The sequence below is a fragment of the Plectrocnemia conspersa genome, unplaced genomic scaffold (assembly GCF_051122295.1).
Source record: "Plectrocnemia conspersa isolate PC_06_02 unplaced genomic scaffold, ASM5112229v1 ptg000013l, whole genome shotgun sequence".
NCBI lineage: Eukaryota > Metazoa > Arthropoda > Insecta > Trichoptera > Polycentropodidae > Plectrocnemia > Plectrocnemia conspersa.
Genome location: NW_028277177.1, coordinates 21,420,287 through 21,435,853, shown reverse-complemented (window position 1 = coordinate 21,435,853; position 15,567 = coordinate 21,420,287). Strand labels below are relative to the sequence as shown.

Below are 15,567 nucleotides of genomic sequence, written 5' to 3'. Positions count from 1 at the left end.
GATGAATTGGCTGACGTTAGCACATATTTTCTTTAGATGACCTTTTATTTTAGAGAATCAGAGGAATTGGCCCAATAGTGCATCGCTACAATTATTAACATTCGACGAGTCTTTGCCAGGGTTCTCTCTTCCTGACCTACAACTCTGTCCGGCGCCGTCAGGAAATCGACGCGCACTCCTCGCGGTGTGCCGCCGTTGTGCAAGAAGCGTGCACAACAATTTAAGCCAAAGATGTCAGAGTGGACGGCGGAGGAGGAAGACAAAGGCCAGGTGAGCGAGCGAGACGGGGCGAGGTGAAATCGACCAAACACCCACGAGGCGCGCACGTGCTCACGCCGCGGACTATGGACTTTGGACCGACCGCGGCCGGCGAAAGCGAGACCGAACAGAGCGAGACAGACGGACATGCAACTATAATACATACACTATATAGCGGATCGGCGCGGTTTTTTTAATTCTCGACACGATTACAATATTTAATGGGATTTAAAATTAAGTATAGGTGAGCAATTCCAAGCCGAAAATGTGGAATTTAAAAAACTGAACATATATTGATAGAAACATGACTCACAGCTGGATAGCATTAGTGCTTTGTATTGCTGATTTTAATATCAGCGCCACTGTAGTTTTTATTTTTATTGTTATGGTAGGTCATGAGAAAAATATATTTATAGCATATATTATCATAAGTAAAAATAAAATGTGATGCAATTTTTGTGTCGAGTGTCTAATTTTCGCGTCAATTAGCGCCGTACATTTTGAAGTTTAGTCTGACTGATTCAATCGTGAGAAACTCGACTTTCAAATATGTTGTGGACCGTAGAAAATGTAACTGATCTTATTCACTAATCCTATACATCTGCATAACATTATTGTATATAAACCAGATCAACCATAGGTCACAAAGTGGCACACAACATTCACAATTGTGAGAACACTTGAAGGGTTGAATTTATTTTAAAACGAATACACTATTGTGCTACTTTTAATAATATGTACTTTGTACACGCGTCATTGTGGAATAAAATATCCCACACTTGCGGTTATATTGAACTTTGGCAATCAAGATATGGAATTCCCAATGTTTATTTAATTACAATTTAGCTCATTCATTCATTTTTGCGGAAAAAATCCAAGTTTTTTAAATGCGGCTTTATTTTAAAACTTTTTGTGCGTTATATATGCGAAATATATACAACGAAAAATAGGGAGCACATTTTGCTAAAAAAAAAGCATTTTACCTAACATAAATAATTCAGTTATAACATAAATAAAATAACACTACATATATTTATTTGGCCCTTTTGATTCATCAAATATACCAGTGGGGCCGATGAATAAAGGGTTTATGTGGCTTTCGATACGAAAATGTTCGGTCTACTATAAAACAATGGAATATATTTTTTTTTATCTTGAATCGATATTTTAATGAACTTTTTTAAGGTTATTTTTTCTAGTTGTATCGTGTAAAATTTATTTATTTAAATTAAATTAAGACCATCGTGACGAAACATGTTAACCCAATGCGTACATGTAAATAAACAAATGAATATAATTCATTATTATTACTTTTAATTAGATAGTTTAATTTATATAATTATTATATATTATGTACTCTATAAAGAGTACACAATATATTCCACTATGATAGCTATATCGATATTAGTATGGACTTCTAATATAAGAGGGCTGATCAAAGTATATTCAATTCGATTTTTGGTCAATAGGAGGGCGCAAAAACAATTATCACTTCTCAGAAGTCAATGCGCGGTGCAACGGCGCCGACACGATTTTATTGCTTTTGACGTGAATTTTTGACTTCTAAGAAGGAATAATTGTTTTTTGCGATCTCCTATTGGTCAAAATTCGGTTTATATGTGCTTCATTCGATTCTTACAAATCGTAATATTGTTAAAAAAATGTCTTAATATGAACGTTACATAACCGAGCGTTTTAACTGTGATGGTGACTGCGACTAAACAGGGACCTCCTTAAATTTGGCCGAAAAAATGCATGTCATGAATGAATTTTAATGAAATGGAAATATAAAAGAAATACTGAATGGCCAACTCCCCCCCCCCTCCCACTTATGACAAATTTTGAAATTACATCCCTGGACAGCATTCAGTCGTTTGAAGATATGCTTAACGATATACAACTTTCTAAGAGAATTCTGGGACACAAGATCCTTTCTCTCATAAAGTTATCTCAATAATTTTTTTGAATTGTTTCGATTAAGATGGAGTATGGTTACTCAGGGATTCACAGAAGACACGAACAATAAAGTGAAATGCGTTCCTCATAATAAAGCTTAGATTATATTGAGAGATTTATCACATACGTCGTTTACGTGTAGAGAGAAACTCCACTTACTCGCAAAAGTAATTTTGAGATCTTTAGTGGAAGTTTTTCTAGCCAAAACGTTCGCATTTAAATTGTAAGAATAACCTTATGGCGAACGGGATAGAGAAAATAACACAGTAGAGCACTTTTCGATATGTTATTAACGCGAAGAGCATAGAGCTCAGGATGTACTCTTGAGGAACCCCTGAATAAAAAATTTCGACAATCGGCCGCCATTTATTACGAACTATCTGCGATCGCTCAATTGAGAATAACCGAGTTAAATCATCCTTGTTTTTGTTTTCACCAAGACTTTTTGTACATTACAGTGTACACCATATTATTTCAAAATACAATTTATTATGTTAATTAACGTGGCTAAATTAACATCATTAATTTATACACGCGGAGATTTATTTTATTAAATATTATTAAAAACTGCTAGTTTACATTCAATAGTTTCAAGCGCAGTCTGCATTATTAAATAAGGTCAAATAGTATACGTTAACCTTAAACTTATTACATTTTCATTTAAATTAAGCAGTTTTAAACTTGCTAGATAAACAAAGCACTAATTCGACATTCGACAAAGTAGAACTAAACAAAGTTTGAACTTAACAAGTCGAAAGCAATTTGTTTTATAGAATACAATGTGTCTACGTTTGAAACGATCGAAATGAGTTGGATCATTTCAGATTACACTAGTGAATTTGTAGTGGCACTAAGGAAAGTTCTATACATTACAACCGAAAGAAAAAACTCGTCGAGATTGTACAAAACATAATGATGAATGCCTAATGCGAACCAACGCGCAAAAAATAAACCGCTTTAGAAATTCACCAGCGCGCAGAAAAGCGCAAATTCACGCATCCGGACACGGTTAATCAAAAGTAATTGGTGCAGTTTTAACTATCTAATTTTAACGCTGATGCTCGAGACGTAGGCGAGGATAAAAGTATGTATTATACATGATAAGAAGATTACTCAGATAGATAAACAGGATGGATGGTTCGAATTACGATATCAAAAGCTATAGCAGGATGTTCGCGGTAAGCACGATGCTCCGCATATGGGTCGGAAGGAAAAGTAATAATATTATATATTACAATTATTTGTTCCTAAAAAAATAATTAATTAAACACCTTTACGTCGTGTAAATTATTAGAGTGAATTAAAACAAAAAAGCTTTTATCATATTTATTTTTATTAGATAGTTTAATTACTCGCTTTGTTTACACCACAGCGTTAATATAAAATGCACTAAATAATAGTAATTTACAACTGAGACGTGTTCGCTAATGAAAATGCAACATAAATTTGACGCAAGCGCCAATTACATGCTTATTAGAATCAATAATACGAAAGTATAATTCATGGTTTTACTGCCTTGTGTATGGAAACGAGTTTTCACATAAAAATGTTATTTTCTCCAAGAAAAACATATAAATAAAATTGAAATATCGACAATAACACTAATCGACACTTCAAGTAATGTGTGGGCATCCTTGAAAATTATGCAATAACAACATTTTTTAATGTTATTGTTTTTCGCGTTGAACAATGGCAATATCGTCACGTTTTCGGTGCTCTAAAATGCGCGTGAAAAATCGAAAGGTTAACGATATTGGAACGATTGGCGAAATTTTACAAGTCAAATTAACACCGCGCATAATACGAAGAAAGTGAGTCCTTGTAAATTGTATACATAAATATATAAGTTGAAATTCTCTCTCTATGAGGTCGAAGTTTACTGAAAGTTCGAATAACTTATCCCACTTTATATCATTATGGTAAACAATCAACGGAGAACGAAAGTTTTCTATATTACCCATGGAATATATAATATATTCATCAAATCAAATTTATTATTTCTACATATGTATAAACTTCTGTGGCGACCATGTGCCACGCCAAACCGCTTCAAATGAAAAGAGAAAGGGGTGACTCGTCGATGGAAATTTTGATTAGTTATATTATATTTTGATTAAATATATGGAGTTTTGGTTCCGAGAACCCCCTTCCCTCCGTCAAATGAACGGGGTAACGGATTTAAGTCACGGTCGGGAAGAAACAGTTTTAGTCGTCGCCGAAGAAGGGCGTAACAACCCGCTCCGAAGACCCCTTCCCATAGAAGGCGTTAAAAGATTAAAAACGCTGAATTAAAAAAATATTATGAACTTCTAAAATATGGGCGTGAAGAAAGATATTCGATCTTCTTTTTCTTTTAGATATAAGAGAACCAATTAATTTATTGTTGGATGGTTATATTTTGTCGACAATGCTAAGCGTTGCGGTAAGTTTGCGATCACGATCAATATTAAAATTTCCAATAAAAAATGTCCTTTACTTAAGATGGGTAAACATTTTAGCTCATCCCACTTCATAAACCAGAGGACATTATCCATGTAAAAATAATCTTTCCATGCGTGTACTGAATCCGATCTGATTATTTAAACGACGCAATGCGAGACATCTTAATTGCAATTATTGTACAAACGAATGGTACAACAAAGTCAGTCAAGTCAGTTAGCCGGTCACACATGTGAAACGAAGGTGATCGAGACGGACTTTGGACCGACAGGCGTTACAAAACTCGCATTCGCGAGCGATCGCCTCTGCGAAAACGCAATTTTATTTTTGAAAGCATAAAACGAGCAGGATGTGGTCGATGCGTATGACGTATACAACATGTTTTGGCGCTCGTACAATGAAACAAGCCATAAAGAGGATCTGAAACTGAGGATAATGCATAAAAACGCATTCGCGGAAGAAACTTGACACAAACGAGTATATCGTCGCTTCTTAAAAATCAGAAACACAGCAGGGCATTGAACTTGCTAATACGTCAAATATTCGCAGGCAAATAATGCACAGTTGAAGTTATATAAACCGTATTACTATGCAGAAAATTTGAAAATTGTCAAGTGTGCAATAGTAATAAAACAGACGTAAACATTGACCATTTTTAAAAATCTGTTTATATTTTGTGAATCAATTAAAAACTACTTTAGAGAGCTGCATTATAATTTATTATTACTATGGACGATGAGCGTAAAAAATCATATACAAACCATAAAACGTGTTCGGTGGCACACTTTTCGGCTTTCGCTATATATTATGCACATACTATATATGTATCTGCATATACGTAGTAAATATAAACTAATTATTCGACGACCAAAGTTCGATCCGTTTAAATTAAAACAAATTAAACGAACGCAAAAAAAAAGTTCACGTGAAAAAAAACGTAACGACCTCACATCGTGACTCACAACGAGCACGTGGAAAGTTGGACTTCGTATCTAACGACGAGACTACAGATGATAGAATTTTCAATAAGCGCTTTATAAATAGACAGAAATTGTGCAATTTATGAAAAAATCTATAGTAAATGACGAATAAAACGAACATTGTATAAGAATAACCCGAGATATGAAAGTGTCAACTGACAGGTAGTTTTGATACAGGTTTTTTATTTCAAATTAAACTTTTTTCACTTCAAATTACACCTTTTGAATAAAAAAACCTGTAAACATAGCTAGTTGTAAATAGACAATCTTTTTAATAATTCATAAAAAAAATTGACATATTTCATTAAAAATAGCAAAGTATATTCTCACGAAGAGAATGCAGACCAATTTTATTCAAATGTTTATATATTTATATACAATTATAAATGACATGTCGGAGGCAAGTATTCATTTATATAATCCGCCTTATTATTCATGGGGTGTTCATGTTATGACCAACGCTCGCTCGCTGCCGCTCGTTCGCACCTAACCTCTTTAAATTTTAAAATCATGTTGCAAACTTTGCATACCCTCTTAAGTTATTATTATTTAAAAAAAAATATTTATTCCTAGTTCTTTTCGTTAATAAAAAAAACACGCGATAATCTACAGGACTAAATGGCATAATGGCATTTATGGCAAGAGTACATATACTATACATTCTTGCCGTAAATTATGCAGGCTACCATATCCAGCACGATAGACGAGTGGTATAAGTCTACGACTATTGACATGAAAGATCTGGCTTCGAATCCCATGCGGACCATAGTGTTCTTATATGTATCGTATCTGGGAGATCAGTATTGGTTGTTATTAAATAATTATAATTCCGATCGATCATCACAGATTAGGTTTACCTAGATTTTCCTAATCCCACGGATGAATATCGTGGTGATTAATTAAAATCGAACTAGGTCGTACATATCTGGTATTGAAAATGTTGTAATAATGAGCTACTTCAGCTCATGTATTAAAATAAAAAAATAAAAATCAACTACCCTTAATTTAATGTTTGATAACAAAATAAAATTTGAAAATACTAGTAAAATATTTTAATTCAGCGCATAGCTTTACATATAAATGAGATAGTTGAATGAATTGTGACAAAAAAAATGTAATTCCAGTGAAGTAGCAGTAAAAAAATTATGATAGATCGATTAAAAAACCCAAATCATTATAGCAAAAAACATTAAGGTAAAATCATTAAGGTAAAAACGATAATTTGAGGAAAAGATACTTTTTATAAAGAAATTTTGCTTTTTCTTTAAAATATAATTAACTTCCAATATGCACTTTGTATCATATTCTATGACATTAAAAATTATTTTTATTAATAAAAAATATTAGTTTTGACTAGATGGCAAATGTTATTGACATCACACATAAAGCTAATGCATATACAAATTTTAACAAAGTATTAAGTCATTTATAATACAATAATTTAATTATTTCAAATAACACAAAGGTCGAAAAATGTTGCAAAAATGACAACAACGACACGCGAATGTTGTAACACGCTTCCACTTGAATTAGAAAAAGATAAGAATGTTGCACTAAAATTAATTAGTATATGGAACGTTCAGGGTCCAATGTGCACATCTACCGAACGGCCGATCTCTAATGATAATGATGGAACGTACAGACAATTTCGAGTATATTTATATAAAAAAAATGTAGTGAAAGTAAACTAATTCAAATACAACGGTTTGAAAAAAATCGCTCTACATATTACTACTATCGTCGCCTTCTGTGAAATCGTTAGAAATCGATCAATTTATACATAAAAAATATACTATAGATATAGAACTTCCCTATGCAGGTCACACTGCGACTCGAGCTGAAAACTTCGTTAAAAAACTTTAAATTGTAATTTCTACAAAGAATATGTTAAATTTCAATAAAGATTATAATGCTACATTTTGTATATATCTTTACTATATAATGTATGCTTTAACTAGTGAGTGTGTGAACTCTCCGACAAGCGTATGTGACAATCAACATAATTGCGTGCGATTAATCATAGAGCCAATAAAAAATAGCATAGATCAAAACAATGAGCAGCCCATTAATTACTCTTTACAAGGAATCTACTTCAAAAGATGATTAATTTTGAATACTTTGAAAAACACCGAACAGTGAGAGTATACAATAACTAGTTACATTGTTCATAAATGATTTGACAGTGCATACATTGACTAGTTAATATATGCATTTTTTAAATTCACATTTTCTATTTTGGAAAAGTCGATATTTTAATTGCTAATATTGCTGATATTTTAATAAGCTTTGATATTTATTTTTCGCACTACATGAAATCTTATAACATTATACTTTTTTGCGCCATTTTTGTCGCCCTAGGTTGGAACTACAATTATTATTAACATTAGCATATTTAGACCAAATCATACGAAGTTATAAAATGTAGGCAAAAAACCCTCATAGATTATAGAAAGTTTGCTGCATTGCAATGGTGACGAATAAAATTCGGGCCATAACGGTCTCTGAGGCAGGCCTTTCGAGGCTAGTCCGAATATGGCGCAACCAAATAAAATATATTATGATTATAATGGTGGCAGGTCGCTGTTATACAATTAGCTACTGTAAAACCTACATATTTTTGAATAACAAATTGTTTGTTACGAACTGAAAACATTCAGTACTACCTGAATATTATTTGTGTAATAATTGAAACGCGCATATATTTGAATTGGAGTCATCTAAGCAAATACGAACGCCTTTGACGAAATACATCTTGAAATTTTAATCTTGAATCAATATTTTGCAGCGACGAATAATAATTTTGGACGCATATGTGTTTTACTTTCAGGTGTATATACTAAAACATGTGTATGTATTTTATTACATTTTGAACTATTAATATATCTACGTTGCCAACGAGGACGTTCCAATCTCAAATACTATAATTTATCTATCGTACTGAAGAGCATCAAGCTTTATCATTAAATCATAAATAATATTATTAACTTCAGACAGATAAATCATCAAATCAGAAAAAAAAAGCTTAAGATCACCTTGATGGGAATAAATGTATATTTTTGCGTAAGACATATTTTCTTGGCAATACATATAAACGAATGGTTTATTTTTTACTTGATGCTTCTGCACATACTAAAACTTATCAAACAAAGGAATTGTACGTCAACATATATAATAATTTCATCACATGTTTATAATCGAGATTTTTCAAGTAAGACCTTGATTTGTAACCAGCTTCGTTTGTATAATATACAGCTCATCTGTGATTATATAAATAAACATACTTGTAAATTTCAATAAATACCTACGACAACACTAAAACGCACAAGTAAAACTTTATTTTTATTTTAATAAAATTTAAAGAAACATTTTTCATATTATCCTATTATTATGAGCACGCGCTAAATGTTACATAATTGTAAAGACATTCTTCCCATAATAAGTTAACACGTTCTTCACTTGCTGTGAGTGTATTCATTTTAAAGAACACAAGAAACTTAATTTAATGCATATTAACTAATTTTCAACAAAAATGTCGGTTAACATATTTTGGCTGAATCAAGAACATGTTAACTGACATAAATTATTTGATAAAAAGGACATTTATCTCGGCATACAATAATTTTTTAATGATAAATGGCAATAGCATTTTGTGAATACATGCTTCAAATAATCAATTTGGCTAAGGTCTGCAGATGGAAAATTTTCATCGTGCCAGAATATGGTTCTTCTCGTAATTCAAACAATGTGACATGGAATTTTCCGTGCGACGTGCGAGTCGTATAAATTCAATATGAAATAGCAGATATATTCGTTTTAGTTGTCGAATTAAAGGTAAAGGAATGATTAATTGGCTACTAGTAGTACAAGTTAAAATACCATTTCTAACGTTGATTTGATTTTCAGAGTAACGCGTCTTTTTCTTCGATAGAATTCATTAAAAACTATTTTTAATCTAATCTATTTATTTTAGAATTGTTTTGAGTTTTAAAAGATGATTCATTTCTTTTGCAAATGCAATATGATAATTTAGTTTGTTAGCAGCCATTGTTGCCTTTCTGTTATCTGACAATATTTTCGACACGAAATGTTTATTTTCTGTACAAATTAATACAGATAGAGGTGGCGTTAAAACTGCCTATTAGCCTTATGTGTAACTGAACCAAAAGTTATGATAAAATATCACTTAATATGTCCTTGCATTCAAGTATTCAATATTTATATAAATAAGATATATTTTTGTTTAGATTAAACAATGAAAATATGTCAGATAAATAAATTTAAGAATTAAGATAATTCGGACTACTTTTAGATGCGCCACAATATTTTTTAAATAAGAGAAATAATTTATTATACAATAATGTGAGCGAGCTTTATATGCAGGAAATACAGTATGAATTAGGCTTTATTTCATTGCAACAATGGCGGAATTAATTTTGAATAAATATTTATTAATTTGGTGAACGAAATCACCGTCGATGAAACGCGAAACGAGCAGTCGTAAAATTGTGTCATAGCAAAACAAAACAAATTCGATAACAGCAATCAGGTATCAGGTAGGAACGAAAAATGCGCATTAATATATCTTGGTCCAAGTCGTATAAATATCGTCCATGATTCGAGCAGGATTTCAATAATTCGAACATGGCCGATGTAAAAATTGACAGCTGTTTTCCATTCAAAACAAACTTGCGAGTGGATAGATTTGCATATGAAAGGACGATCAAATTAATATGCAAGACGCGTACGCGTTCGATACACCGATATTCGAAATAATACAAACGGGATGCTTAAGGGGGAGGAAGGTAAACAACAAAGTAACAATACCTTCTCCAGGCACTCCTGGCCTATGGCCTTGGGGTCGACCTTGACTTCGATGATGACCGCGTTTGGTTGGCTGACGAGGCACCACATGGCGCTGAGAGGAAGACTCTTCGAGGAACGGAAGCCGCTGAGGCTGGAAGTGGCGCACTGCCATACTACGACGAGCGCTGCTTGTTCTATACTGAACCGCACGCGAGCGAGCTACGGCACTTTGTTGCCTATTTTGGCCGCGAATGACATATGACGTCGGCCATTAACGCCATCGCAACTAATCTCAATTTTAATATTAAATTAAATATAATTTTAAAACATATCTCTATCCTTACATTCACTATTTCATTCAAAATAATTAGTGGTGAGATGGTAAAATGGTCATGTACAAAAATTATTTTGCTACAGAACCCGCACACTTACTAAAAGTTTACTCGTCGACGATTTTCAATGATTCAATGATCTCTACATTATTTTAATTGAGATATTATTACATTTTGTATGCGGGCTGCGATATTCATGTGCTAAGATAGTAGCTAATTAAAAAAACATTCAAAATATGATTATCACATTGTAAGGGGGCTTTAATTATTAATTTATATAATAAAAATATTTAACTTTCACGTGCCCATGCTAAACTACTTTATCAGAAAATTTCGCAAGAGAGAGATGGGTGGTATATCGGACGGTGAGTATATCCCCTTTTCTCTCGCACAGATTCGCTTATAGGTGTACGAGCGAGATGACACGTGCATGTGACAAAGTGAGAATGCGTCAATATTTGTTTGTCTGTCGTCGGGAGAGTTACGTCAAAGCGCAAAATATTCCCACGGTTCTCAATTATTTTTCGACTTATTTACTAAGAATATTTATGTTTTTACTACGTTAAATAATTTTAATTCAAACTAAATTTAGTTTAAATAATATTTATAGCGATAACCGAAAGATATAATAATTCCGATTAATCGGATCTCGAATATAAATGTGTAGAACTTCTCTCAGATAACGAAGATGTGACTAAAATGTTCGAATCGGAATCAGACAAAGATTATTGCAATTATGAAATTAGTACTTTTCACATTTACATTTGAAATTATTATTAATTACAAAAGCAGTAATGACCAATTTTCGTTATTTACAGTTCATCATCTGTATAATCTAAGTATGATACCAACATTTGTGTGTCAAATTAAAAAAGTAATATAATGCCCGATTGCTAGGCATTTGGAGTTTTTTAATTAATTATTTTTGTATGTTATATATTTATAGATGTACTTTTTACCTTAAGTAATTTAGGTTTAATAATTATAGATATGGTATTTATCATTTATATTTTATTATTCCTTGTGAAGAAAAAATGTAAAAAATATATTGTGATTTTTGTGAACATTTGAGAATCCGTGCGTGCTTGACCTCATCGGGTCTGAGTGGAAAATGCATTTGTGTGTATGCATAAACAATGACAAAAATGCATAGCATGGTTTCGTTCTGCGCTCGATTAAAAATATTTCATTCACTCGACAGTTAAAACGACAATAAATCTTTCGTTCATATTGAATTGACAGCTCACGCAAACTATAACTTCGAATTTTAATAACTAAAAATATCTACTATGTATACGAGAAAAGGCTCAGACTTCAACAATAAATATATAAATCGTGCAAAAAATCTGGTTTTGCACAATAACCACAAACATTAAATGTTTTAAGTGTATTTATTATATTTTTTTAAATGTGTACTTATTCAATTAATATAATAATTTTAATGTATTAAGCTGTGACCGCAGAATAAGTTATTTCTTACTCGTGCGAAATTACGTAAGTAATTAAATAAAATAAATAAAAATCCTTACCTCATAGAGATTATAGCCATATTTTTATCTTGCCGAGATTGTCCCTATTTTATAAGAATTTATAAGTTCATTTTCTGATTTTTGTCATTACAAGCACAAAGGGCGAATTCGACGTTACGAGAAAAATAGATAGCTGTTGACTACGATCATACATAAAAATATAATCTTGTTTTTATCGAAATGGTCATTTTTCGAGTTCACCTTTTGTACTCTGAACGCCTCATTTATTCTCCATCTAATGAATAGTCGGATTCCGAATCAACCATAATTTTATCAAAATATGGGCTTAATAATATTCGAATTGATAAAATAATATTTATTTCATGCAGTAAAATAATTTATAAAGTGACTGATTAAGGTGGCTAGAACAACAAAAAAATATTAACAACATCAAAAAGTTCTTATAATATAAATATGACTCCTAACTAAATGTGTGTAATTCGACTTTGTTTCAGTTGAAATTCAGTCGACTATGTTGAAGTGTCAAGGTTAGTGGTAAACTGCTCTAAATAGTAAATATTTATATCCAGAGTCGTAGCATTGGTAAAGGGACGTTTCACTATTTATAGTTCATATCAAATATGTCAGACTCATCGGAGTGTAATGAAAACACTTAACATCCGTATAATGTAAGTGTGATATCAATATTTTGTTACAATAAAAAATACGACAGATATTTTAAATAAGGCGGTGATCATTTGGAATATTTATGGATCTTATTGATATTATGGCTTTCAATGCCTTTATGATATGCAAAAGACAGCGATATAATTATTCGTGAAGACTTTTGCCCTCAAAGATCTTCCTACATCATCTGCCCTCAGTAGTACTCGTAATATTGGACGAAGACGTACGATTAACTATTGTTCCGGTAATAAAATTACGCGTTTCGTGTTTTATTTGTTACAGAGCTGTGTGTCAAATGCATAAAGTAATAAAATAGCCAGATTGCAATGCATTTGTAATTTTTTTAATTTATGATTTTTGTATGTTATATGTTTATAGATATGTTTTTTATCATTTATTTTGTTAATATTATTATTTGTAAAAAAAAAATGTAAAAACATATATTGTGTTTTATTGCGAACGTTTGAGTTGGAAATGCGTTTGTGCTCTATGTTCGATTAAAAATATTTCGGTCTCTTGACAGTTAGCAATCGGAACATTTCCAACCATAGACTGCTGATTTCTGTTGAATATATCTAGAAAGAGGAATTAAAAAATGTTTTGGTATTCGATATTACGAGTTAAAATAAAGTAGTCGGAGAAGTCATTACATTAAAATATGTTTGATATAATGTATTTATATATATATTAGAATAATGGTATTTATTGTGTTATTGTTATTGTAAAATATTTATTTATTCCATTTTTTTTGTTATGTTGGTAGCGTTTCGCGTGACTACGGAGCGCCTCTAGCGGCGAGGGCTCGCACTCGTAGTCATATGACGGTATCGATCCGACTGACGTTAGCCAGTTGCGACTGCTCGTTCGTCTCCGCATCTAGCCATGGCTTCGCACACCCAGGGTATCCAGCAGCTGCTGGCGGCCGAGAAGAGAGCCGCAGAGAAAGTCGCAGACGCCAGGAAGCGTGAGTTATAGCAATATTCCGACTCGACCGATAAATCCCATCCTCACTCATATTCTCCATCGATGACCGCTAAAAACAAACCTTTAGGGCGTGTTATACACTCGACGACTGTTTCTGAAAGTTGACCAAGAAAAAATCATACTTACTAGTAAAAATTTTATTGGGCGTGTTTGATATGAGAATCTCGAGTCACATGACTTTCGCCTCAACTATTCATATTGACTATATCTATAATATTTTATAACTATTACAGGTAAAGCGCGCAGGTTAAAAGAGGCTAAAGAGGAAGCTCAAGATGAGATCGAAAAGTACAGACAGGAACGAGTAAAGCTCTTCAAGGAGTTCGAAGCCAAGGTAGTCACGTTTCTATCTTACGATCATATTCATATCTTATTTTATACTAAATTATATAATATCCGTACAGCACATGGGTTCCCGGGAAGACGTCGCCGCCAGAATTGAAACCGAAACTAAGTTAAAGATCGAAGAAATGAATAAGGCGGTCACGGTTCATAAAAATCAGGTATTTATACAAATCTTCGTCGATTATATATTGATTTAAATTAACGTATTTATCAAAATGTCTTCAGGTGGTCGAGGAAATCTTGAAACTGGTATACGAAATCAAGCCGGAGATGCACATCAACTTCCGCATCGAATAAAAAGTATCAGAACGCTCAAATAAGAACACCGCCAAACGATAATCCGCTACGTATTGACCGTGTTCCGTTACTGTTTATTAAAAAAAATAATCAAAACATCCATTTACGGATTGTATATATGTTGTTGTATCATCCCTCGTTAGTATGCTTCAATATGTTATATTTAGAACGATGAAACCGGTCGTATTGTATAAACAAATAGTCCATGTTCCATAACGACGCAAACTTTTCCTCCACTGTGCAATAATAAATTTACAGTTACATAATTTAAACATATATTTATCCTCACTTCGTTGTTCTAATCTAACATATTATTTAAAAACCATATATTTTGTGTACATAGTTAAAAAGTATATAAAAATGCACACGTCTATCAGTATTTAATTAATAAGATTAATGTTTTATCATCGTTTGAGTTTCTACTTATATACAGGCGTAAATTTATATATTTAATCATTCCATTCACTTAAGAATGTTGTATTGGTAATAGATTTTCTTTGTGATCGATTACGTGTACTTGTTAAATTGCTAAATAAATATATAATGTTACAATGATCGCTATTTAATCGATTTACTATATACGAAATTTACGAAAAAATAATATATCTTATGACAATAATTCTGTCTTTGTAGAATGTTGTCAGAGATGTGAAATTATTGTTGAAATGTTACAGATCTAAGAGTAGTTCGCTGTTACTGTTTCTGTATAATATTAGATGTGAAATAAAAGTATTTTATTTATTCACGCAAGTGACGAATTCATTTTATAAGGTTCGAAGAAATGAGGCTGACCGATGAGTATTTATTTCAGATTCAAACTGAATTCGTATATTAAATTCATAGTACAAACGCGGTGAAACTCGATACATATGCGAATCCTGGGCCATATCTCTCCACAGAGGTACCTGTTTTAAGAAGTAACATTTGTTGATGCACTAATAATCATATCTATCATATTTAAAAAAATAAAAGTGCTCGAAATATTTTAGTGAAACACTTCAAATTTTTATATTCGTA

The 15,567-nt window shown here is 32.1% G+C and overlaps 2 protein-coding genes across 2 annotated transcripts in view; one reads left to right on the top strand and one right to left on the bottom strand.

Annotated features, from left to right (window-relative positions):
* dnr1 (E3 ubiquitin-protein ligase defense repressor 1) overlaps positions 1 to 10,637 on the bottom strand; it is a 28,985-nt gene extending 18,348 nt beyond the window's left edge. The window contains exon 1 of the mRNA XM_088201297.1: positions 10,458 to 10,637. Within this exon, the coding sequence (XP_088057423.1) occupies positions 10,458 to 10,544 (87 nt within the window). The 5' untranslated portion in view covers positions 10,545 to 10,637. The remainder of the gene's footprint in view (positions 1 to 10,457) is intronic.
* Positions 10,638 to 13,736: 3,099 nt separating this feature from the next.
* Vha13 (V-type proton ATPase subunit Vha13) lies at positions 13,737 to 15,300 on the top strand. Its single transcript, XM_088201305.1, has 4 exons — positions 13,737 to 13,888; positions 14,142 to 14,242; positions 14,313 to 14,411; positions 14,479 to 15,300. The coding sequence occupies exons 1-4, from the start codon at positions 13,807 to 13,809 to the stop codon at positions 14,548 to 14,550; spliced, it is 354 nt and encodes a 117-aa protein (XP_088057431.1). The 5' UTR covers positions 13,737 to 13,806; the 3' UTR covers positions 14,551 to 15,300.
* The last annotated feature ends 267 nt before the right edge of the window (positions 15,301 to 15,567 follow it).